Consider the following 27601-nt stretch of genomic DNA (forward strand, 5'->3'; position numbering starts at 1 on the left):
TAGGCTTCGGCCGTGGCTAGTGTAACCACCCGTCGAGCAAAGCCACACCGCCAAGCGATTCGTTCTGTGGTATGATTCGTCGTGTCGTAGGGCGGTTCGTGTTCCGGTGTGATGCTCGTAGTAGCCAGTCCAAGGGGGGTGGGTCTGTATTGTTGCGCTGCGTTTAGAGACAGGACCCGATTTGCGAGGTGACTGCACCGGACGTCTCGACCTGGAGCCTAGCGGGATCCGAAGCACGGTTAACCGCTGGCCGACCGCAGTCAGTAGGGGGCCCAACTAGTAGGTTAGCCACCTATGAAAGGCTGCCCCGCCAACTTGCGAAAAATCCTGGGATGGCCTCCATCGCGCCGGTTGGCGACCGGTGAGAGGACCCGATGGCAATTCCCAGGGGGGTTCGGGCGTCCCCGCAGTCTCCAGTCGAGCTTTCCAGCAGTGTGGTCTCTTTAAAAAATCGAGGAGTCTAAGAACGTAGCGCCTGGTACAACTGCCACTCCGCTTCCTATTCACCCCTTTTTAAACAATGAAACACAAACATAAGAAAAGAAAGTATAAACAGCGGCTGCACCTCCTCTTACTCAAAGTGCACCTCACAAACATCAGAGGACTGCACTCTAATCTTTTCGCAGTCCACCACCATCTGGAGACTGCAAAGCCGCACTTATTGTTCCTCACGGAGACGCAAATCGGAAATCCAGCAGATACTTCATACCTACAATATCCCGGGTACTCCCTTGAATGCAATTTTAAACCGCACGCCGGGGTCTGCTTGTATGCCCGTAATGATATCTGTTGCCGGTGTCTTCGTAACTTAGAGGTACCCAACTTTTCTGTCTTGTGGTGCCTTCTAGACTCAGGCAGTGATCAAACACTCTTTGCCTGTGTCTATCGCTCACATAGTGGAGACAAAGAGACAAATCAACTCTTCGAGTACCTCAGTGTAACGGCCGACGTTGTCCAACAACGGTACCCTTTAGCTCATCTCGTCTTTCTGGGAGACTTTAACGCTCACCATCAAAACTGGCTATACCCATTCCAGAAAACCGACCACGCTGGAAAAGAGGCATATAAATTCGCTCTTTCTCACAATCTCACCCAGCTAGTTCAGGAAGCGACAAGGATTCCAGACGTTGATGGGCATACTCCAAACTGTCTAGACCTCCTACTGACCACTGATCCAGACCGTCACTCTATTGCTATCTCAGCACCTTTAGGCTCGTCCGACCACTGCCTAGTGAGGTCAGTATCAAACTACCGTCCGCCCATTTCAAGTACTGGTTGCAAGAGAAGAGTGTGGCGGTATAAGTCAGCGGATTGGGACGAAATGCGTCACTTCTTCGCATCCTACCCTTGGCAGCAAACATGTTTTTCCTCCAACGATCCATCGAACTGCGAGACCTCCATTTCCGAGGTGATTCGTCAGGCAATGGAGTTTTTTATACCATTCGCTGACGTACCCCTTAATGGCAAAACCCCGCGGTGGTACAATGCTGAGTGTGCCCATTCCGAAGCCCAGAAACAATCAGCATATATAGCTTGGGTTGACGCTCGAAGTCGTAAGACTCCAGACTTGAAATCAAAGAAGAAGGAGTTCAATGTTGCTGCCAAGTTACATAAGACAGTTTTAAAGAAGGCTCGATTCAACCGCACTAAGCGGATCGGGAACAAAGTAGCTTCCTACCCCAGTGGTAGTAAGGCTTTTTGGTCCCTAGCTAGGTCGGTTGAGTCGAACTTCTGTCGGCCTACACTGCCGCCGCTGCTCAAACCTGACGGATCGCTTGCTTTCACAGCACCTGACAAGGCAAATCTTCTCGCTTCACAATTTGCTAAAAGTTCACATCTTGAGGCTGGAGATGCCTGTCCACCCGCTCTCCCCACTTGTGATTCCATAATGCCTGAAGTGCATATCCATCACAAGGAGGTTCTCAAAACACTCCGTTCCCTTGATGTGAACAAAGCCAGCGGTCCTGATGGGATCCCAGCAATCGTCCTGCGAAACTGTGCCCCTGAACTATCTCCTGTCCTGACACGTCTGTACCGTCTCTCTCTGAGTAAAGGTCAAGTGCCCAAATCCTGGAAAATCTCTAATGTACAACCTGTACCAAAAAAAGGCAGTCATGCTGACCCGGCGAACTATAGACCTATAGCTATAACCTCGCTACTTTGTAAGAGCATGGAGCGCATACTAAATACGAAGCTCCTGGCATATCTCGAGTCCAATGATCTACTCTCCGACCACCAATACGGGTTTCGTCAAAAGCGGTCCGCCGGCGACCTACTCGTGTATGCCACCCACGTATGGGGAGAAGCTATAGAGAAGCACGGAGAAGCACTTGCTGTCTCTCTCGATATATCTAAGGCTTTCGACCGGGTCTGGCATGACGGCCTTCTTAACAAACTTGCAGCATACGGCCTCCCACCATGCCTATGTGACTGGATATCTAACTTCTTGAGTGAACGTTCCTTCCGAGTAGTCGTTGACGGCTGCTCGTCGGATCTTATGGCCGTCAATGCTGGTGTTCCTCAAGGGTCTGTCCTCTCCGCTACACTTTTTTTGCTGCATATCAATGATCTGTTACAACCCGGTATCATTGGGTACGCCGACGACAGCACTGTAGTGGAAAGTTACATATCCAGTCCGCGTGCTGGTGGCTCAGAAATCAGTGAACTCAGAGAGGCAATGGTTGAACGGTTAAATTCCACCCTGAAATATGTTTCAGATTGGGGTGATGCCAATCTGGTGGAGTTTAACGCGACAAAAACTCAGGCGTGCCTGCTTACAGCTAAACGGAGTCCTTTCACCTTGACTCCCACTTTCCGAGGTGTCTCCGTTCCTATCACCGATCATATTGATCTCTTAGGTCTCGACATTTCAGCCAATATCAACTTCGGAAGGGCTATCGAAGCTAAAGCCAAGACTGCTGCCAAAAAACTTGGTATTCTCAACAAAGTCAAGCAGTACTTCACGTCGCACCAACTGGTAACCTTATATCAGGCCCAGGTCCGGTCGTGCATGGAGTACTGCAGTCATCTCTTCGATGGCTCTGCTAAATACCAACTAGCCGCTTTAGACGCCGTTGATAGTCGAGCCAGGAGACTTATAGGCGAAGATTCACCACTTTTGGGGAAGCTTCAAAGTCTTGATCACCGCCGAAAAGTTGCCGGCCTATCGGTGTTTTACAGGATATATTTCGGAGAGTGTGCGCAGGAGCTGTTCGATCTTGTCCCTCCCTCACCTTTCTACCACCGTACCGCAAGACACCGAGCGAGTTTTCACCCCTATGTCGTCAACATTCCATCTTCGCGCACGAAACGCTTTGCGTCATCATTCCTTATACGCATGGCTAGGGTCTGGAATACTCTTCCTAGATCAGTGTTTCCTGTCAATTATAATCCGGGTATCTTTAAAACAAGAGTGAATAGGCACCTTCTAGGCAAACGCGTCCCATCTTAGGCCATATCATCACTTTCCATCAGGTGTGATCGTGGTCAAGCGTGCGCCTATAACGAATAAAAAAAAAAAAAAAAAAAAAAAAAAAAGACATCCGCTAAGAAAGGATTTTTGAAAATACAATCCCCAAAGGCGTAAAACAAGGGGTTGAAAGTGTAATCTACGCTAACGAAGTCGCGAGCATAATCTAGTCTCAAAATAAGAAAAGTTTAGATCACTACACTGGCAAAGTGTGGATTGGTACTTCATACATCTTTGAGAACATTAAGGTGAGCTCTCAGGCATGCAGGTTTTCCCACCATGTTTCCTTCACCGTTAAAGCAGTATTTTAATTGCTTAAAACACTATCAACTTCGGAAAGTTTGGCTTCTCTTAAATTATTATTTTTTACAAAAAATACAATGTAAGCCTTATATTATAAGGTATTAAGGTTAAGTTCCTTATATGTTTGTCAATATGTTTACTTTGTGTGTGTGTATTAAAGTATAGATAGATAAATAAATAAATAAAAAATTACACAATCTATGCAAGTTGAACATAGAAGACGAATGATGTACAAACACACCTGCTATTCCAGTTTTGTTTTCTACCTTGAATTGTAGCAAGACAACAAACAGTAGACACTTACTTTATCTCCTTCAAGATATCCTGCCACTTCTCTTCACTCTGCTTTCCCAGATAGGACATTTTCTTAATAGCCACAATCTCTTTAGTGAGATTGCAGCGGGCATAGTATACCGCCCCGAATGACCCATGGCCAATTTCTCGGAGATCCTCGAAGATCTTTTCAGGATCATGTTTACTGAATAACTCAGCAATGTCGGGATCCTTTAGGCTGCCAGGACGTGGCATTTTTCCCTGTAATTACCATAATATAATTACAGTAACTTAACATGAACATATAGAACTGTATGAAACGCGTATAGTGCATGAAGAATAGAAGTGCTCGATATGTATAATATTCCTAAAATATCGATATATGCACTTGATATATCAAATCAATCCGATAATATCGAATCATCCGATATCGATAATAGTATCGATATATTTCATCTGTATATTTTATTGTACAAAATTCAAAGTAGGAACGGTACACCCTTTCAGCATTTTACTCAATAAATTCAGAGTTGTTTTATGGAAATAAAAAGTACCATATGAAACCATATGAAAGGGCTTCACCTATGCATTATAAAACAGATTTTTATTTATTTTTATGCATCATAGTTTTTAAGTTATCATGTAAACTGTAGTATTGTACCCTTGTTGGGCGAGCCTGACTCGCACTTGGTCGGTTTTTTCTCTGGAGATACAGAACCTTATAAAGAGCCAAATTGAGAACCTCCTCCTGTTACTTTTATTCCTAAACCTCCTACAGTCCTCCTTACTGGGCAAAAGAAGGTGTAACTTTGCACAGGGCAACCTAGTACTATTTAACGAATTCTTATTGTATTATAATAAAATCTCACTTTGTCATAGGCTTAAAGCCATAGGTGTATAAAAACAAAAGTGTGAATTTTCTCTTGTAATGTTATCCAATTTCAGTCTTAGGGAGAGACCGAAAGTAATCAACTTTTTAGGAAATAATTAAATATTTTTTGATGTACCTAAGTATTATTGCAAATATCATTTTACTTCTACAAAAAATATAAAATTTTTGTATGTCCTCAAAAGTAAGGAAGGGTACTGTGGATATGTCTCTATGGCTTGAAGCACACAGTCTCATCATCATCATGATCAACCCATCACCGGCTCACTACAGAGCACAGGTCTCCTCTCAGAGTGAGAAGGGCTTTGGCCATAGTCTACCACGCTGACCAAGTGCGGATTGGTAGACTTCACACACCTTTGAGAACATTATGGAGAACTCTCAGGCATGCAGGTTTCCTCACGATGTTTTCCTTCACCGTAAGTACACACACAGCATAATCAATACTAATATTATAAAAAAAGAGGAAAAGATTTGTTTGTTAGAGTGTTTCTAATGGATAAGCTCTGAAACCACTGAGCCAATTTTAACAACACTTTCATGATCAGAAAGCTATTTATCAAGAAGAAAGAATATTTACTAATATTTAAACAGAAAAATGTGTTTGTTTGTAATTGATAAACTCTGGAACTACTGAATTGATTTGAATAATCCTTTAAAGGTACTTTATCCAGAAGTAACAAAGGCTACAAATTACATATTATGTGCCACAGATGAAGTTGCGGCCAAAAGCTCCAACTGACTGATTCAGCTTAAACCACAAGGCCTAGAAACTTGACATTTTGCACAGGTTTTCTCAATTCCACCTGAATTCACGTACCTAACATAACCATTATTTCGAAACTGATTTGTTTACACTGTGTTCAAATGCAATTTAGGCAAGCTAGATTCCAGGTGTATGACATAATAGATTATTTATTGAATAGTAACTATCAATTGAGAATTTCACTATTTGTTAAAACATAATTAAAACATCCAAACGTAGATTTGTTTTATTTACTAATTAAAACATTTGTTATTGAGATAAGCCTACACCAAAATATCTACTAGGATAGGAAGACGAAATATAGATAAATATAGAACATACTGCTTGTGCCAGCTGTGAGCCGGCAAGGTCCGTCAGTTAATTACAATGATCCCGCCGCCTCGGGCCATCCTCCGCTCTCGCTATCTGCAACAGTCGGAAATGGCACCGATAACAGGCCACGCCAAATTTTAGACTTTGTTTCCTACATCCGAAAGTAAATAAAGCGGAATACACTTTACTATCACTTGTAATACTGAGCAATAAGAATTTAAACCATTCCTTGTAGATACCTAATCTAATTAAAAGGCTGTCCTGACAGACTGGAACCAACCTACCTCGGGGGATTCACGATCCCGACCTGACACAATGCTCCTCGAATAGGATCCACTCCACTACAATCGCTTTTTATTTTCATTCGTATAAATAAAATACAATAATACCCTGTAAGAGGGTAAGAAACGAAAATATTGCAAAACACTTGGCACTTACAATATAAAATTTCGCCTCAAAATGGCGTTGGGATAAGTATGCGATGATAGCTTTTTGTTTTTAAAAGGCACACACTTTATGGTTTTCCATCACTGTCGTCACTCACTTGCTAAATCAATCACTTTTTATTTTATACGATGTATTTGATTTGTACGTATAATAAAGAAATTTTATCGAAAACTATTTACAACTTTCCCGTCGCAGTTGGAAAATAATCTCTCTCAATGACTTCAGTCGAAATTCGGAGACTCGGCTCGGAGCAAGCGCCCTCTTTTTTGGTCGTTTATTACTATTTGACATATTCATTTTTTTATTAAAGTTTGTTCCAAGGTGGTTCCAAGGTTTGTTCTTCATACTTTACTCTATGGTCCTTCACATGGGTACAGTCATAGCCATAGATTATCTACTATATTACCTAGAGCCGCTGCCGAGCCGAGTCGGCTCGGCTCCAGGCTCCAGCTCGTATACATATTAATCTATGCTCCAGCTCGGCTCAGCCAAGGACAGCGTCGTTTTGTTTTTTTTAAAGTAGCCGTGGGGTGGGCGCTTGCGAAGCTATTTAAACTGAGTTTGTTTTTATCGACTTAATTGTGATTAAAAGGTAATTCAAGTTATTTACAACTAATTCCTCAATAATTTGACATTGCTAATTCTTCGAATTGTTAGTTTTAGTTATTTTCTACAATTTAACAAATTTTGGTTAGGTTTGACGAGGCATTCAAAATGGCGCTTATATTATTTATTTATTTATTTATTATTATTGTCTAATTTACTGAGTGGTGTCAAATATTAACATTTGTGAAGCTACATTTTAGTTGAACTGATAGTTTGTACAAATTATAATTTATTCTTTGTCTGAAGCTGTGTTTACGTGCCATAAACCGTTAAAAGTTCAGAACAATGCCGGTGTTTTTCGTGTGAAGCATTATCATTTTTGTTAATTTAAGTTTATTATTATGATTAGATGGGTGACAAAAAGGACGGTGCCGAGCCAGAGGGAGAGGAAGAGTTTTCTGTAGAAAAAGTCTTAGATCGTCGTGTGAGGAATGGAAAGGTTGTTTGTTTGAAGTACCTACTTCGATATACTATGATCAAGAATAAATTGTTATACTTCTTTCTTCTATTACTTTTTATTATTGTATAATTATCAGCCATAATCTTCTTGAGTTTATTAGTTGAAAATAATAACCAATCTACTTAAAACCTTTGTCAATAAGTTACTTAGCATAGTTAATTTTTCAAAAACAATACAAATTTTGACAAATAAAGACATTGCTAACGGCCAAAATTAATTAATTATTCTCTATGTAATCTATCAATTAGGTTACTCAGCAATGTTATTTGACAAAAATTATGTGATCCTTTTTGACAATTAACAATATAAGATTTAACAGGTAAAATTTTATTTGTAATCTTTTGATAACTTAAGTCAGTACGTTGTTATATTTTGTCAAAGAAGATCATACGATGTTTAACAATGTAGCAATGTTGTAAAGTAATTTATCTACAGACTAGCTGACCTGCCCTGGCTTCGCTCGGGTAGAGTTTAGAAAACTGAGGGAGATGTTGAATTAAATTTTTCTCCCCGTAAGAACCATGGTCGTACTTCAAGGAATATTATAAAAAGAGAATTAGCGAAATCGGTTCAGCTGTTCTCGAGATTTGCGATGAGCAACACATTTAGTAATTCATTTTTATATTATAGATTACAGATAAATTTGTTGAAGGAGAAAAAATTATGTCAATAAGTTTATGGCTAAAATGATTATTAATTTTGGCTGTTGAGTTTGGCTTTATGCTTACAGAAAACATATTATTTCAGGTGGAATACTTCTTAAAATGGAAAGGTTATAATGATGAGGACAATACTTGGGAACCGGAGGAAAATCTTGACTGTCCTGACCTCATACAGACCTTCGAAGAGGCGAGAAAAAAAAAAGAAGCTGGTAAGAAACTAAAGTACATATAAAATCACTATTGAAACTGTTTACAGTAGCTGGCAGGAAATATTGTGTATCAACCTTTAAAAAAGAGTTAACGGTTTTGTATTACACTGATTGTGAGCAATTTACTTTTATCCGTTGAGGAGTTCCATTATCTATATTCAAATATGTTTATTAGATCTTCATCGAATTTATACGGGACTACCTCGGAAGTATACCCTTTCAAATAAAAAATTTAAAAAACAAGTCGAGTAGTAAATAAACTTTGATTTTTATTTTTTTGGTCATTACAATTTACAACTATCTACTATCACAATGAACAGTATTGTACATAAAAGAAGAATGCTGGCAAGAAATATTGTACATGGACCATTAGAATGACATTTCGGCTTTGTAGAGTGTTGTCTGTCACTTATACCTATTTGACGTTTTGTCTGTCTTAACGACAGAGACAACGCTCTACAAATCTACTATCTTTATGATGTTGATGTACATTACTTTCTGCCGCGTACTGTACATAACTAATATCCACCATTTTGGAAATAGGAAGTATAGTTCTATCACAGAAAATGTGGGTGTTAGATTGTTAGTCATGTTTAACATTTGAAAAAAAAAACCACATTGATAGGTATCACAAAATATGTTTCAGAGGGTAAAGCAATCAAAATAGATAAGGACCCCAAGAAGAGAAAATCATCTGCGGCAACACCCGACTTGAAAGGTGCTAAGAAAAGTAAAAGTGATGACAAAAAAACCTCTGGTTTTGACAGAGGCCTAGAGCCTGAGAAAATTATTGGTAAGATACTGTTATCGTCAACTATATGATGCTTGCGACTTTATCTGTATGGATTTAGGCTTTTAAAATCCTGTGGGAACTCATTGATTTCCAGTTTAAAAAGTGGCCTATATTAATCTCCAGAATTTAACTATATATCATAATCAATACTTATAATAATCTTTATTATATACACTGAGAAAATCGAATCAGAGTTAGGTAGCTAGGTAGTAGGTTCCTGTACAGTGTATATGTTAATCTGTTGCTTTGTTGTGGTGGGATTGAAGGACAAACCAACAAACACTTTTGCATTTATAATATGGGTCGTGATAGGCAGAAATACTTATTACTCATAAAGTACGAGCTGATGCCCGCGACTTCATCCGTATTCCGCATGAATTTAGGATTTTGAAAATCCTATGAGAACTCAGATTTTTCAGGATAAAAAGTAGCCTATGTGACTCCAGGCTGTTATATAGCCATGCGAAAAATTACGTCAAGCCATTGTTGCGACGTGATTGAAGGACAAACGAATAAACCAACAAACACTTGCATTTTTAACATGGGTAGTAAAGATGGGCGTTATTGGCTATTTACGGCAACGGTTAATCAACAGTTACTTAGTTTCAATACCAATATTGTTAACCGTTGCCGAATATCGGTATCAGAGTTGTGTTTCAACTAATTTAATATGCGCAACGCGCAGCGGTTTCCGTAGTAGTAACTAAGCTAGCTGCCGTATCAATACCGTCTGTATAGCTAGCGCGCGCATATTCACTAAAATAAAACCAATTTTACTTTCATGAATATCGTGAAGTAATCACAACCTTAAGTTCATAGCAGTAAAGTTTAATTTGATCATTGACATAGGTCAAACTATAGTGGACGCCTGCACGAATAGTTTGCCACAGTCCAGTTAACCAAAAACATTTCATAAAGATTGATAAACCAAAGAGGACCTTATCTCTATTACTCTAAGGCTAACTGTATTTAGAATGATAGATCAAAGTGTAATGGACAAGTACTTGTACAGTTAAGCCTTAGCGTAATAGAGATAAGGTCGGCTTTGGTTTACCAAGTTCTTAGTTACTAAGCCGGTAGCCAATAACCGCTCCTTCTCAGCTTTCAGTGAAAGAAAGAAAGAGAAGGCATAATTATTGCGTTTCTAGTTACCCAAAACCAAACAATGCATTGTCGGTTGCCAGTTGGCAGTGTTGCGTTGTCAGGTGGTTCGTCATAGATGATAACTGAAAACCGTTGCTAGCTACGACAATAACGCTATGGTACGCTATAGGCATGGCAGCGGTTTTCAGTTAAGTTAAGCTATAGCGGACACATGTCTAATGGGTAGTGGTTGTGTAAGGATCTGCCAGGTTCCTATAGAGAATAGATAAAGATGACACTTAAAAATCCTGTCCCACACCAATAAAAAACTTTGTTGATCACTTTATTTGGTGTAAATACTTTGCTGCAAATTCGAATTGTTTACCAGACAATGGTACTGATTCTGAGCACAACTAAACTTTGGAGCATTCGCATCCTCTTCTTACTCGCGCGTCAAGCAAAAATATAAAAAGTAGATACTTGACTCAAACAGCAAGCAAACTTTGTAAACGGTCAAAATGCAGTTTGCTTGACTCAAGCAAAAATCTACGTGCTTGACGTCAAGCCAAGGAAGCTTTTAATATGCAGCTATCTAATGATTGATAAAATGCTTATGATACAGGTGCAACAGATAGCAGCGGTGAGTTGATGTTCCTGATGAAGTGGCAAGGGACTGACGAGGCAGACCTTGTACCAGCCAAGCAGGCAAATGCGCGATGTCCCCAAGTTGTCATACAGTTCTACGAAGAACGATTGACGTGGCACACACCAGCTGCAGATGAAGGTGTTTCCGAAGATTAGGTAAGACAGTTTCTTTGGTGAAGTGTTTGCTGCTACACATGACTTAAGAGGAGTTTATTTGTAGTGCGCTCACAAACAAACAAACATAGTTTTGGTTTTCATTTAAATATTAACAGCAATGAAATAATGTAGACATATATATCTAGAAACGAGCTTATGCCCGCGACTTTGTTCGCGTGGACTTCAAACCCCTGTTTTACCCCTTTAGGATTGAATTTTCAAAAATCCTTTCGTAGCAGATGTCTGCATCGTAATAGGTATCTGCATGCCAAATTCAGCCAAATCCGTCCAGTTGTTAAGCTGTGGTTTTTTTCTATCTGATATGATCTTTTCCTGTATTCTAGTTTAATAAATAATACTAATAATGTTAGTAAACATAATCTTATTTCTCCAGGTCCTGTGAAGACTACGTCAAGCATCATCAATCTTATGATTGGTTTTTAAAGAAGATTCTTTTATTTTCATCGGTTTGATATTTCCTTTTACAACAAGGTAGAGTTGAGTTGTACATATTATAGAATATAGGTAGATTTATAAAATGCTGACTTAAGATCCAAATGGAGTGGACGTCTTCCAAAATCGTTTCGTGTGTGTGAAAAACGTATTCCAATTGAATGGACGTCGTCCAGATTTGATTTCCAAACGAATTGAAATCCATGCGTCCAGTCCAAATGGACGTCATCCACGGCCGACTGTCTGTGGCGAAAACGTGCGCCACGCCATTTGGACGCCGTCCAAATTGTCTGTGTATGGGGAAAACTACGTCCATTTTTTATTGATTTTCGTCTCAGTTTATGTTCAGGCGTTGACGGCGGTACATATGCTGGATGATAGGAGCTCTGTGGCTGAGTCTATCAAACGTTTAAACAATATTGTCCGGATTGAATTATATGTTACTAAATGATGCCCACGACTTCGTCCGCGTTGATTTAGGTTATTTGAAAATCCCACGGGAACTATTTGCTTTTCCGGGATAAAAAGTTGCCGATGTCCGGGGCGCAAGCTACCTCTGTACAAAATCCATATCCATACTAATATTATAAGTGTGTCTGTCTGTCAGTCTATCCAATGGCCCAACAGTTTAACAGATTTTAATGAAATTTGGTTCAGAGTTAGCTTACATCCCGGGAAAGGACATAGATTTTTTATTCCGTTAAATCAAAGAGTTCCCACGGGATTCTGAAAGACCCATCCGTCTAACCGATTTATATGAAATTTAGTAGCTTGCATCTCGGAAATTGACATAGGCAACTTATCATCCCGGAAAAACTGAGTTCCCACGGGATTTTCAAAAACCTAAATCCACGCGGACGTAGTCGCGGGCATCCTCTAGTTTCATATAAATCAGTTAAACAGATTGGCCTTTGATTAGGTGTCCCGTGAGAACTCTTCGATTTTCCGTGATAAAAAGTAGCCCGGCCCTGGGATGTAAACTAACTCTGTACCTACCAATTTTCATCGAAATTGCGTGAAAAGCTAGCAGACATACAGACAGACAGACGAAGATCGAAGTGACGGAGCGTACGTCCGAACAGACGTATCGTCTGTGGCTAGCTAATCTGGAGTACGTCCATTTGGAAGTAATCCATATGGAATCATTCCAAACAGACGTATCGTCTGTGGCTAGCATTAGAATTATGATATATCTATGTTCTATTTTTTTGTACGTCATTGTAATATGCTAATCGTGCATTACGCAATACGCCGCATGCCATGACTACAGCGACCACATGACGGGTCAACTCGTTCAAAATGTATGATGCCCAGTGTCATACTAATTTTGACAGCTTCATAGAGCAAGATTTTTGTTTGTAATAGCCCTTCTAGAGGTACTGATTTAATTTGATACATGACTAAGTTCTTTGTGTGTAATAGGGTGCCTATAAATGAATTATACACGATTTTTTTATTACTTTGTTACCCAAAAGAGAAACTTGTTAATTGCCCAAAAATATAAGCCTTTTACAGGCATAACGCATACGGATTCCTGCGGTGCGGGAGGGGTGTGATGACGTGACGCGAGAGCTCAGCGAGTCGTCAACTTGTGACAACTGTCACCCCACCCGCACCGGTACACTACCGCAGGAACCTGCGCAATAGGCTACTTGACACTTTTTTAAAGTTGGTCTTAAATGGTTAATATTTGTCCTATTATATCAAAAAAATTAACACTATATTTTTTTGCGCCCTAAAAACCATAAAACTTTAATTTAAAAATATATTTTTCTTAGACAGGTGAAAACACTGTCGGCCATGTTTGGCCGATAGATTATCTGTGCTCTGACGTCATGCATTTGTAAACAACAGCATAACCTCCTAAAGTTTAATAAACATGACTTCTATACTAGTTTACATGAAAAATATAGTAATTATCGTTATTGTATCATCCGAGAATGTAAAAAACGCATCGATAAAGACCACAGGAAAGTTGTGGATTAGAGTGCCCAGTGAAATAAATATACGTAACACGCGAAGACTTGCTTAAAGGGATCCTATATGACTAACGACTTCAACCCAAATTTATTTTTGTAAAGATCACTTTGTTGTAACTCTTACTTAATAACTTATTCAATTTATAAAGAGAAAACGATAATTTTTTACGTTTACTATGAGTTTTTAGAAATATATAAAAACTAGCTTATGCTCGTGACTTCGCCCGCGTGGACTTCATAAATTTCAAACCTCCATTTAACCCACTCAGGGGTGGAATTTCAAAAAATCCTTTCCTAGTGGATACCTTCTCTTTACCTACAAAGAACACACCCACCAAATTTCATGTATCTAGGATCAGCTGTTTGGATGTTTAGGCTGTGCGTTGATATATAAGTTAGTCACGACTCTAAATTTTATATATATGGATACTACGTTAGTCCCCGCGTCACATCGGGATGACATTTCTTTGTTTACATATTTAATGACGTCACATCATGGCTGACAGCGTTTTCTGCGTTTCAAATAAAAATAAAAACTATTTTTTTAATAATTGTTATTGATATATTTCGTTGTCTTAAGCAAAATACTATAATAAATAATCATTTATTGGACGAAATTAGATATGAGTCAAGTAGCCTATTATGCGCTATACGTGCATTTTCTCATGCCTCGATTTAAAACATTATAATTTTAAAACATTATAATAGTTGCCTCAATTGAGAATTTAGATAATGTATGTCACGTAAGATATGGTACAATTTCATTCAAATATTCAAATTAGTCGTATTTAATAAAAACACGAATGCGCTGTCAGAAACGACCTAAAAAGTATTAATCACATTTGAAAATGGCGCCATACAGCTAGCCGCCATCATTCAGAAGTTATCGTGGAATAGACACTCGCGTACATAAACCCTGAGAACGTAACACTTCTTATTTTGGGCTGTCGTGTAAAAAATCATTGCATGCGGCGGCGGTGGCTAATACGCAATCAGCTTAACCAGGTTTTTGATATCATTGACTATATATAAGGATTATTTTTTGAAATGGTGTAAATATCCACCAAAACGGAGATTAGAGGAGAGGAGAGACATTTCGTAATTAATCAATAGGATCTTCCCACATCTCTTTGTTTAGCTTTTTCATTGGAATCAACGTTCAAACAGACTTCGCTCGTCTCCGCTTTGATAGATACCGGGCCAAGACTCCTTTCAAATAGAATCGGAGCGATAGGTGCCTACAGTTGCGCGTCAATATGAATACAATTTAATGCGTCGCGTCGGGTGCGCGTCATACGCGCATCATTTATCCTTTTGACACACTTAAAATAAAAATAAAATTAAAAAGCCTTTTATTTCTTGTTAAAGTTACAAAAGATTTTTCCGCTAAATTAATTTTGGATGATGTATAAAAAAATTGATTAACTATTTAGCATACCCACGATTTTTCAGAAGGCGGATAAGAAGATTTATTGCTAAGTACGCCATCTTATCCTATTATATGATCCTATATCTATTGTTTGCGACAGGTCGAGATGGCAATTTTACCCGGTATGTGATGTCACGTCACTAGAAAATTGCCATCTCGACCTGTCGCGAACAATAGGTAGTTAGCGCCATCATTATCCATGGTATAAGATTATAAAACAATAATTGCGTTAAATATTAAGACGCAATTGAAGTCTTTTTTAAAGGTCTGTATAAGATAACAGGAAATAAAATGTTTTGTCAAATATTGCGTTTTTCTTTTGTTACCGTACCACCTTACCTCAGGAATCTCTCTGAAACTGATCTGCAGCCCGATTGGAGTGTCCCTTAGTATGAGTGTCCCGTTTATTTTATAGAACTTGACATCATCGGACAAAATGAGACAGATTTATCCTAATTTGTTACACAGAACAGTTGAGTTTTTCTTTCTTTGATTGTGTTATAGATCAAAGTAAACAAACTTTTTTCATCTCACTCGCTCGGTAACAATCCTTTTGCCCTTTGTGGAAAGTGGTAATTTTGCTCCTTAAGGCGCAAAGTACGAGTTGAAATTCGAACGTGACCGTAGATAGAGTAATAAAGGTAGATACAGGGACGTATACTTTCTCATTCACACTAAAAAGAGAGCACAGATAAAGTTACTAATGTGATAAACAGAGACGCAGCTAACCTATTTTTTGTCCCTTATCGTGTAACTGGTTTTTTTCAAGAATACATAGGTACAACTTACATACAAGGCATGCAACTTTAGTTGAGTTGAGTTATTTACTTGTTTTCACATAAAAAAGTTTTCGTACCACTTGCTCAAAAAAGTGACATTCTATGCCACAAAAAGCGAACATAACAATAGTCATTTTTAATCTGTTAAAAACGGAAAGAAAATTGTACTGAATTTCATTCATCCTCTAGGGGGAGAATGTGATTTAAGTTTGGAATACCTACTTACCGAAATTTATACTGAACTTTACACCATTGAGTTTGTATATAAAGTATTATACATCTTTTTGAAAAAGGAATACGCATTTATTATGCAGTTATGATTATTAAATAAAATTACGAAAACCGACGAGGCCGTATGAGCTTGCTGCCTTTGCTTTTCCGACAAAAAATATTTGTCTAGGAATTTGCCGCGTTTTTGTTTTCTTCAAATACATAAACGTTAAGTTTATTTCAATTTATTTTCATACATAAGTTAATGTTCTAAAAATACGTTAAATAAATGCTTATCTCATATTATTATTGTGTTATTTTTTTCGCAAATGGTACGAAAAGTAGAGTATTTTTCTCGGTGATAAAGCTGTCTTAGTCTTGGGTGAACTTAAATCGTCACCCGCGACAGAAGACACTGCTTTATCCCCTTGGTTAATAATCTACTATTAATACAAATATTGTTCATCGATTAATACAAATATTGACTAACTAAACAATGGTAATAATTGTCGTGTTATTCATCGTTACGTCGTGCTATCGCTATCTAATACGCGGTTACACAGTACTTAAATCTACCTATTATTCTATCTACGTGAATAAAGTTTTTTTCAGGTGCGTTCAGAATTCAAATTAAAATTCTTACCACAAAAAAAACATTTTTATAATTCAATGAACTTCATTATATTGTTTACTCAATAAAGCTGAAACAGATTGTTTAATTTAATTACCTATAAATAAAAATAGAAATGGTTTAATTATATTTTTATTTAATAAAAATAAAAGTTCCTACGGGTCACTTAACAAGTTAGTAAATAATAATAAATAGTAAAGACAGTAAAGACGAACCGCGTTTCTGAACGTTTCATTATCACGTAATATTTTTAGTTGAAATAAAAAATTAAAAAGTTTTAAAGTAGGTAGGTACGCAAGCATAGACGCATCTAAGACGACAGTTCGTCACTTTCGAATTTCAACTCGTACTTTGCGCCCTAGGGAGCAAAATTACCACTTTCCATTGAGATTTCAAATATCCTATATGTTATTGGTCTGTGTTTCAAAGGGCAAAAGGATTGTTTCCGAGCGAGTGAGATGAAAATATTATTATTATCCTCTACTTGTTATAGCAGGCGCCACTCGCCAGGCAGGCCGTACGCTATCACAGAGTAGGACGCTATGTTCACTACACCCAGTGTTTCCATGTACACGGTAATTACCGTAGATGCACCGTAATTCAGTCCTAATCTACCGTCAAGGTAAACATGCCATTACCTTGACCGTGTCATCGTAATACAAAAATCACGTAAAAAATTCATAATATACTGCGTAATACGAGTACGAATCTCAGTCACGTTAGCATATTTCGTAATGGCAGCATTTCTCTTGCTCTGGGTTTAAGCATCAAATCTCAGCAATCTATTTTCGTCCTTATTCAAGCAATTAGGAAGGAGTGAAATGTAAAATTAATGAGATTTAACAAAATATTAAAATGAATAAATCCGTATATGAAAAAGATATTGCTATGCTAGGAGAGTCAGATTCAGAATAATATTAATAATTGATTAAAAAGCAAATTCGTGACTTTTTTCTTTTAAAAATGACACGGTTTTAGGTACCTAATCTGTGAGTCCACCGTTCGTTACATGTTTCCCACACGCTATCTCTCGAGTCGCAGGTAGGTAAGTCGTAGGTATTTAACGCAAAACTTACTTTGATTCTTGTAAATAGAATACATTCTTCATTGAATTGAACACTATTGAATTTGTATTTTTATCTCGTTTTTATCAATATGATATGAGTGCGACGGAGTGAGGAACATTTGGTTGATTAAATTGGTTCTGACTCATGGCAAAGCCGGTATGTTAGTACATTTTTAGTAGTGTATGAATTGTTTCGTGTGTTTCGTCCTGTGGCCTTTTTGTGGTTGCCGCTGTTCAAGACTCAAGTATAATAAGAATAAATATATTATTCCTTGCCGTCTGCCGACCTGACTGCTGAGACCAGTGTTGAGCTTTTTTACCTTTGAGAAGATATTAATTATCATTAAGGTGAGTTATAGCTACCTACCTACTAATATGATTGTTTATGTTTAAGTTTGGAAGTAGGTAGGCACCTACTTATGTAATTTAAATAACTATCTATCTAAGCATTCAGGTGCTTTTAGGATTATATTATTATGTATGTAGGTATCTACCTACCTAAATAATAAATACCTACCTATATCCTATGTAGGTAGGTATTTTTTTGTTTCTCTTTTATATCTACCTACATCTAATAAGAAAACTACTTATTTGTTTTAATGTTTAGTTGTTAACTGTAATCTGTTTATGTATTTATAAGTAAGTTATTTACATTAATTGTACCTACCTATTTATATTCGGGCGAAAGACTGGCTTCCCATAGCACAGGGAATCCTAGTTTGGGGGCCAGGAACTTTGCATTGCTACTACCAGGGTTATGTACTTATATATACCTTGTAAATTTTTATCAAATAAAGATTATTTATATTATTATATTTTATGACTATAGGTTGGCATGACCTCAGCCCGATTGTTAAAAAGATAACGGTTAAGTATCAATATTATAATTGTATGTAGGTAGGTACCTACCTACCTAAATTATTGTCCCTGCAATAAAAATGGGGCGGACTATATAATAGCTACTTAGGTAGGTACCTATTGTTTAAACTTTGTAGGTATTTGTTATAGTAGTTAGGTAACTGGTAAATATACTTAAGTTCTAATTTATCCAATTCGATCCAATTTATTTTCGAAATATTTTGGGATGTATGATTGGACGTAGGTAGGTAGGATATTAAAATTATGGTTCCACTAGTTTCCTCAGACTATTTTAATTTTTAACAGGTAGGTAAGTAGGTATACTTAGATGAAAACTTATAAGGTTCCTACCTACCTATAATATTATGCATGATAATACCTATTGACAAAATATTGTGCAACAGAGAAATAAAATTATCGATCATTAACTATGAATCATTAAGGTAGGCTACCTATTAAGTAAGTAGTTAGGTACAGGTAGTAGGTAATATCTGTGGTGATAATGATACTTGAGATCCTAAAGTGTAGGTTTAATTTTATCATTTAATAGGTACCTACTAGTGGTTCGCCAATAAGGTTCGTTATTGTTGTATTGTAACAATTGTAGTTATTTTTAACATTTTGAATGACATAATTCCCCCTTTCCTATTGGGTACTTACTAAGCCTTCGCTGACCATCTGTCCGTCCGTCCGTCCGTCTTTCCGGCCGTCTGTCTGTCAGCGGGCTGTATCTCGTGAACCATAATAAGTAAAGACCTGAAATTTTCAACGCATTTCTATTGCCGGTAGGTAGGTATAGCAACAAAATATAGCTATATTTATTTACCAAAAATTTCAAAATTGCCGCCATGAAAAAATAATAATTAAGAAGTCATTTCTTGTACGATGGGTACGGAACCCTTTCTGTGCTTTACTATTAATTTATTATTTATTTCAGGGCACAATGGCACCACTGTTAGTAGCAGGAGACACATTAGGACAAAAACATCAAAACTACAACAAATTAGTAATTGAAGCAATCAAAAATAATCCAACTGAACATATAACCCCAATAAATTATGAAGAGTCTGATTTGGATAACCTATACAAAATAGATAGAGCGTGTAACAGTAGAAATGTGGAATATGTCCTTGAAGCTCTCAATTGTGAAGACATGTTATACGTCTCTCGAGTTATCAAGCAATCTTCTTGGTTAATAACCGATCCGCAATACTCATCTATTATTAATCCTGAATATTTGTATAACACTCTTTATCCACAGATGACATCTAAAGCGTTCAATAAACTCATTCTGCACATAAGGCTTAATTTAAAGGATGAGAATCGCGTTGAAGGCTTTTTCAACTATTACAAGGAAAAAGATTTACAAAATGCACTCAAGTGGTTACCGGGTTGCTCTATTCCCTTTATTGAAAATATCATTCAGAAACACGATGAGGATATACCAAACCAATTACTAAAACGATTATTTAAGAAATCTATTAATTTCCTAAAAATAATAATAAGAAGTAGTAAATCGTATTATAAGAGGGAAAAGGTATCACTAGGAATGTTTCATCTAAAAAGAAACTATGAAAAATTCATGGATATTATAGATACAAGTGATATTGATGATATACCAGGTTTCGGACCGAAATATACAAAAAGAATTATGGAGAAAAATCCTGAAAGGATAATGAAAAATCCAGAAAAATATGTACATAACGTCGATGTAGCCACTTTTGCAAAATTCCTTAAAAAAGAAGAGGCCAAAGATTTTATATTAACTAACATCAAAAACAAAGAAATGCGTTCGTGGTTCAATCATAAAAAAATAAAATACTTTCTGAACCGATTGCCAATTGAGGAACGATTTGATTTTATTAAAAAATATTTCATCGAAAAAACAATTGAAGATGAAAACCTGAAAGATGAGACATGGGATGATATAATACAGTACTGTAGTCCACCTTTAAAGGGAAATGTATCATCATCGCAAAATATATACAGCTGGTACGTATATGCACCATTTATAAAGGCTTTTGGAGATTTGAAACAGTTGATTCGAAGTGAATCAAATCCAAGTGAAAGAATATGGATTTTGCAAGTAATGCTAACATGCGCAGGTAATGATAAGAAAAATATACTTACCTTGCTAAAGTATTACCGTGAACATCACATTAACGAACCATTCAAGTTTAAAATTCAATTCGTAAATCATTTGGTTACAAAGACTGATACTCACAAGTATGATAAAGAAGCTTGGGGGTATTTAAATGATTTTTTTAATAGCATGGAAGTGTACACTAAATCTGACAAAAATGTACAATCATGTGTAAGATCCATAATTTTACGTAATATAATTAATGGTGAGAATATTCCCGAAATTATAGAACAGAAATTTGAATTTGAAAATTTGGACAATAAGAATAAGTTTAATACGGAAGAAAGAGAGAAAATATTCAATTTCTTATACAAATATTTGATTTCAAAAATAAAAAATGATTGTGGCACTGAAAAGGAATTTGATGAAACTGTGGAAATCATCATAAAGGTTTTGAATCTACTTAAAGATTGGAATAAAGAACTCAAAGATTATTCATTAATTCTACAGATAATTAAAGATCTTGTTATTGTTAGGAAAGAAAATGGTTGGATCCAAAGTCTTTCGGATATATATAATATTAATAAATCTTGGAGAAAGCTTTTTATAGCAGAATCTATTCTCCTAAGTCCTACTGAAGAAAGCTGCATTAACGCTCTTAAACATGGCCCACATTTATTTGAAATATATAAAAAGGAGATAAACGAATTATGCATAAATGACAACTTGTTCTTTGAAAGATTCCTTAAAAAAATTCGGATTTACTATCATCATACTCTAGCAAAATCTTTCAAGAAAACATATCTGGAAAATCTGAACGAAATAAACGATAACGTTGCGTTGATTAAAGGACTCTGTATTTTACTGTCACAAAAAGAAGTTTTGGATTTTATACAAAAATATGTACCTACAGAAACTAAAATTGACTGGAGCAAACCTGATGATTTTGAGTTGCGCCTTCGCAAATATATCGCCAAATGTATGCACTTAGCAAGACCCCATCCTCCCCTTGCCGTGGCTCTAGATTACGCAAAAGGAGATTACTTGCAATATGTACTACCCTCTTTAAATGCAATACTTTATAACATAAGTGCTACTTATATTTGCGAACATATACCAGAACTTCTTAATACACCAGTATCCTTACAAAAACATGGCATTCGCGTTGCATTTTCAAAGCTAAAACATGATGAACTCAAAAATATATTCTCTGAGATTTGGAAGACTAGTAATAATAGTACCATTCGAACTGATATTTTTTGTCAGACTTATAAGATGCTTTGCAAAGAAACCGAGCAATCAGCTATTTTAGAAATATGGGAGTTGTTGAGTATATTTATTGATAAACTTAATTTCGATGAAAATAAAAATATATATATGACTCTTAGCAAAGCTGATAATGTGCCACTGTCGGTTAGACCGTCGTTTTGGATGAAGAGTTATGAATTTCTAAAAAAATTACCGGCTAAGGCAAATTGTAAAAGCTTCATTGATGATTTACACACGCAAACACACGACATATTGGAGTTTCTAGAAATTGATTTTATGGCAAAAATATATTTTGAAAACTTTGAAAAGAAGTTTAGCGCACAAAGATACGATCACTGCCATCAACTATCTATGTATATGCTGTCCGCAAAGACTGAAGAAGCTCAAAATGAGCGTTACGAAAAAATTCTTCTACCTCTTCTAGAAAAAGCTCTTGCTATGTGGGATGAGCAACACGAAAATATTTACTATACAAGATATAATTTACGAGATATTTTTGCTAATATGTCCAGAGAATTTCAAGATGTTGTTTTAAACAAAGAAATGACTTTTCCTATCGCTATGTACACTGCGGCATTAAACCAACTTGAAAATAATCTGTCGGTAAAAGAAAATTATATTATTTTGACCTATATAAAATTGTCTTTAGGATACATAAAAATTTTACATGACCTAAAAATTAACAAAGATGTAGGGTGTTCTGATTCCACAGAAAATGTTGGCCAGGACCAGGAAGACAAATGGAAAAACGTGCACACCGCTGCAGTCCCAATTTTTGCAAGGTTGTGTTTAAATTACTTAAAGGAAGATGTCGCTAAGTATTTTCCTTCGATATATATTATTTTTGCAGATGTTTTGGATGTTATACTCGATTGGTATGTTGGGAACTATGGAATGAATAAATTGAGAGTGTTAAAAGATTTTCTTGAAAGCAAAGATTTCATTCAAGGGCACTTGTTGGTGTTGAAAATAATGCCAAGCTATTTTTTATCCGACCACGATGAAAGGGCTTTAAGACTTGATATACTTAATGAAATTAGTTGCCATTCTTCGGAAGAAGTCGCGATGCATTATTGGCTTTTCCGAAAAAATGATATCTAAATCTACGCTTTTTAAAAACAATAATTTTGAATGTTTATTTGAATGTTATATTTATACAAGTATTTATTAAAAATTAGAATTAATTGAATCTTGTTGATTACAATAAACGATTTTCGTATTATCTACTTACAGAAAATTAAAAATGAGTTTTATTTGTGTAAAATATGTACTTAGCACATAAAATTATTATTAAAAGATGTACCTAACATAAGATTAGGATTAGGTACCTAATAAACCTTGCTCCGTAATAGATCCGTGCTCAGTAGTAGGCCGGCAATGGATTGAGATGATGATGACGACGATGTAGTAGAAGGGCAAACTTTGAGCCGTTACGGTAAATTACGCCTGCTTTCAATATTCAGTCTATCTTGGTAATGTGTCGATAAGTTACTTAGCAACGGTGCTATTTTTTGCATGGTCTTTTCTAGGGTTCTGTATCTGAAGGGTCCCAACAGTACCCTATTACTAAGTCTCCTGGTAGGGTCGTCATTTGGGGATCCTGGTTGGTGGAAGAGGTGAGAAATGAGAAGACGTCCAGTACTTTACCTAGTAGGTAGGTAGGTATGTTAAGTAATAATCACATCAAGATTCAAGACATGAGAATACAAAGCAAAGCTATTGGCACATCAAGGTACACTACACCGTCCGTCTGTCTGTGATTGGATTTAATCTTGTGAACCGTAATAGGCAGAGTTGAAATTTTCACAATGTGTAGGTATTGCTGTTGCCACTTTAATAACAATTAATAATAAAAATGTCAAAATGGTCGCCATGAGAAGATAAATAAATTAAAAATTGTTACTTACTTCTTGTACGATGGTACGGAACCCTTCATGTGCGAGTCCGACTCACACCAGTAGGGCGATTGTCTAAAACCTTATTACAATCTCAATTGTTCTGATTGGCTGAATTTGTGCGATTCTTGTTGCAACAATGCATTGTGGCCAATAGTGAGCGAGCATTTACCAATCAGAGATGATTGCGATCGTGACATTGTAGCTGTCAAACAACCGCGGTAGAGCCACAGAACAACGTTGCTGAGTAACATCGGAACAGACTTGAGTCTTGACTCTCTTTTTAACCGATTTCCAAAAAGGAGATGGTTCTCAATTCGGCCCGTTTTTTAATTACCTACCCAATATATTATGTATACAAGAGTTATTGTAGTTCTATAGTAATAGTTTTTGGAGCCGGTGCCAGTTAGCCGCACGAACCGTCTATCTACTCTTCATATTGTTTTGTGACTCCACATTCGCACCTCATTGGCACAGACTCCAAAAAATATTACTATAGAACTACAATAACTGTTGTATACATAACAGATATTGGGTAATAAATTAAATAATTTTTTACTTTTTAGTGTTTGTGGTTATTCAAGTCGGTTTTTTTTTGTTTTTTTTTTATTTCACTTTTTTTAGTGGCCCCATTGTACAAAAATATGATATGCCTGGCTAAAAACCTACTGTTTACTAAGCTATTACACTGATCGCGAGCAATTTACTCTTATCCACTGAGTTCTGTTGTCCATCTCCGAAGATATTCATCAGATCTTCACCGAAGTAAAATAGACCACTCAAGTATGTCCTACCAAACAAAAAAAGAATCATCAAAATCAGTTTATATTTGGCGAAGAAATCGCGTAACAAACATACAAAAACATACATTTCAATTGAGAACCTCCTCCTTTTTTGAAGTCGGTTAAAAATATGCTATACCAAAACCCTACTGTTTACAAAGCTATTACACTAATCGCGAGAAATTTACTCTTATCCATTGAGGAGTTCCGTTCTCCATCTCCGAAGATATTCATCAGATCGTTAAAAAAAAAAAAGATTCCGACGAATTGAGAACCTCCTCCTTTTTTTGAAGTCGGTTAACAAATGTAGTATATTATAAATATAAAATGTGGGTATTTCAGAAAGGAATTGCAATCTGTCATTTGTTGTATTAAGCAGTCCGGAATAAACCGTTGTGGCGACTTGGTGTTTTCTTTGATACATTACAGTGGCGCAGTCTAATTAATAAGTTTTCTTTGGTTTAAAGTGGTTTTAAATGTCGGGTAAGATGTCGGTTGGCAAATTAGGCGAGTTTAATCTCAGTTCGGGTACGTGGAGTACCTACCTATATCGATCGAATAGAACAATATTTTCTTGCCAACGACGTTAAGCCTAACCTACAAGTGCCTACGTTGCTTGCGTGTGTAGGTGACGCAACATACGAACTGATGGTGGATTTGTGCTCTCCAAAGAAGCCTGGGGAGATGGCATTCGGTGAATTGGTCCACCTAGTGAAAAAACATATACAGCCAACGCCATCGATTCTCGCAGAGAGATATAAATTTCGGAAACGAGTACAGGCTCAGAGTGAATCGGTGGCTCAGTTTGCGGCAGCTTTGAAACACTTTTTTTATTATTTATAACAAGCGTAGGTACACCAAATATTTACATTATTATTTTCTCGCCAAACTGGTGAGCCAGTTTGTTGGCGAGCTGGCGCTCCTTAAAAATAACTATAATCTACGTATTAAATTGTACTTATGTATGTAAACTTATATTCTAACTTATAAACTTATACTCAGATTAAGGATTGATCGCTGCAGCGAAATGAACGCTTTAGAGATCAATCCTCAATCTGAGGTAACAAACAAAATAAACTAAAATAAAAAACAAATAATGATAATAAATTAAACAGTAAGGGGGTCCCTAAGGAAGCGAGGGATTGCGATTTCAAGGATAACCTAGAGGAGAACTTGAGAGACCAGTTTGTTTGTGGTCTGCACAGCGAAACTACGCGACAAAGATTATTCTGCGAGGACAGCGTGACCTTCGCGTCGGCCTTCAAAAAGGCCGTAGCGTTGGAAGCAGCCGCGAATGACGCTGCGGCAGTCGAACAACGGACTACGGACGGCGCGGTGCACGCACAGGGGGCGCGCCGAGCGGCCAGCGCTGCGGAGCGCACGGAGTCGCGGCGGCGGTACGAAGGTTCTGGAAGGCGGGGCAGTCATGCAGGTGGCTTAAATAATCGACAGAAGACCGGATCTTGTTTCTGTTGTGGAAGCAGAGACCACACAAGGCTGGACTGCCGCTATCAGAATTATACTTGCAGGGTCTGCTTGAGGCCTGGACACCTGCAGCGGGTATGCCCGAGTGCGGGGAGGAAAGCGGAGGGTCAAGTCCTCCGGCTGGATACAGCACATCGAGCGGAAGGGACAGAACGAAACGATGACAGTGACGACGAACGGGGCAGCACGGCTGGGTATTATGACGACGGAGGAGTCGGAGGGCCCAGCGGGCTTTACATGGTACGACTGACGGGATCCGAACCGGTAGTGGCCGAGGTAACCGTGGCGGACAGACGGCTGGCCATGCATATAGATACCGGTTCGCCTATATCGTGTATCAGTGACAGAATATATGCGGAAATGTTTTCGGAAAAATACAAATTATATGATAATAGTTATAAGCTAAAAGGCTATGATGGAAGTGATATTAAATGTGTCGGTTATATTATAGTGCCCGTTAAGTATGGTCTTATCAGTGAAAATCTTAAATTATATGTAATTCATAAAGGCGCGGTGCCGTTGTTAGGCAGGGAGTGGTTAATTAAGTTGCGTATGAGTATTACGGTGCCTAAATCAGTCCTCGCTATCGGTAAAGAAAAAGGTGCCAGATTTACCTGTATAAAAAAAAGAAACAAACTTTATAATCTATTTAAAAAAATTCCCAACCAATCTGTCAATAAAGCCAATTACTTAAAATATAGAAATATATGTAATCGAATAATAAAAGAAACAAGAGAAAAATATTTCAGAAAAAAAAATATTAAACACTCAGGGGATTCTAAAAAGATATGGGAAATTCTAAATGAAGCCTCTAATAGAAAAACTAAACAGAAGTTGTCTATTAGAGAAATGTTAATAATAATAAAATTCTAAATTTTCATCAGAACCTAACAAGATAACAAATACTTTAATAATTTTACTGCTCAGTAGGACATGACCTTGCCAAAAAGCATCTGAATACTATAGGCGTCACAGAGGAAACCCTATGCAACAAAATTAATTTCTCCCTTGTAGATAAAGTTTTTTATTTAAAGCCTACAAATCAAGCTGAGGTGAGTAAATTCATAGGGACCCTAAAAAATACGGATTCTTGTGGACACGATGGCATTACCGCTAAAATAATAAAATTACTGAATCGCGAAATTGCTGCTCCACTCTCATGTATTATTAATTTAAGCTTTAAAGCAGGAATATTCCCACAGACCTTAAAAACGGCTATAATTATGCCACTACATAAGAAAGGGCCAACTAACGTAATGTCAAACTATCGTCCCATTTCTCTTTTGCCAACTACTGCAAAAATTATTGAAAAAATAATGAAAACCAGGATTATTGCATATACTTCTGATATTTTATATAATAATCAATATGGGTTTAGAGAGAACATGGGAACCGGTGATGCAATAGCTGAATTAACAAAGCAAATTGTACTGAACCATGAAAATAAAAATAAAACAATTGCTGTGTTCATAGATCTAGCCAAAGCTTTTGACACCATTTCACATCAATTACTGCTAACAAAATTAGAGAGGTACGGATTCACTGGAAATGCTCTAAACTGGTTCAGTAGTTATCTTAAAAATCGGAAACAATTTGTACAAGTTGAAAA

At 37.0% G+C, this 27601-nt stretch overlaps 3 protein-coding genes across 7 annotated transcripts in view; 2 read left to right on the forward strand and 1 right to left on the reverse strand.

Moving 5' to 3' along the window:
• Nucleotides 1-15470, reverse strand: part of Tao (Serine/threonine-protein kinase Tao) — a 38692-nt gene extending 23222 nt beyond the window's left edge. Inside the window, exons 1-3 of one of the 4 annotated variants that reach the window (XM_069501123.1) lie at nucleotides 15274-15470; nucleotides 6022-6105; nucleotides 4077-4306 (exon numbers count right to left, since the gene is read on the reverse strand). In XM_069501123.1, the coding sequence (XP_069357224.1) occupies nucleotides 4077-4300 (224 nt within the window). In that variant the 5' untranslated portion in view covers nucleotides 4301-4306; nucleotides 6022-6105; nucleotides 15274-15470. The other 3 variants (XM_034971515.2, XM_034971516.2, XM_069501122.1) reach the window with 3 other exon arrangements.
• On the forward strand, nucleotides 6903-15171 carry LOC117984864 (chromobox protein homolog 1-like). The gene is made up of 6 exons (XM_034971524.2): nucleotides 6903-7051; nucleotides 7415-7504; nucleotides 8273-8396; nucleotides 9043-9189; nucleotides 10895-11073; nucleotides 11468-15171. The coding sequence occupies exons 2-5, from the start codon at nucleotides 7415-7417 to the stop codon at nucleotides 11071-11073; spliced, it is 540 nt and encodes a 179-aa protein (XP_034827415.1). The 5' UTR covers nucleotides 6903-7051; the 3' UTR covers nucleotides 11468-15171.
• Nucleotides 15471-17462: 1992 nt separating the features above from the next.
• LOC117985247 (uncharacterized) lies at nucleotides 17463-23068 on the forward strand. 2 transcript variants are annotated; one of them, XM_069501120.1, is made up of 2 exons: nucleotides 17463-17968; nucleotides 19416-23068. In XM_069501120.1, the coding sequence occupies exon 2, from the start codon at nucleotides 19422-19424 to the stop codon at nucleotides 22929-22931; it is 3510 nt and encodes a 1169-aa protein (XP_069357221.1). In that variant the 5' UTR covers nucleotides 17463-17968; nucleotides 19416-19421; the 3' UTR covers nucleotides 22932-23068. The 2 variants fall into 2 exon arrangements, with proteins under 2 accessions (XP_069357221.1, XP_069357222.1); XM_069501121.1 differs by lacking the exon at nucleotides 17463-17968 and adding an exon at nucleotides 19030-19054.
• Nucleotides 23069-27601: the final 4533 nt, after the last annotated feature.

The sequence above is a fragment of the Maniola hyperantus genome, chromosome 9, assembly GCF_902806685.2.
Source record: "Maniola hyperantus chromosome 9, iAphHyp1.2, whole genome shotgun sequence".
In the NCBI taxonomy this organism is placed as follows: domain Eukaryota; kingdom Metazoa; phylum Arthropoda; class Insecta; order Lepidoptera; family Nymphalidae; genus Maniola; species Maniola hyperantus.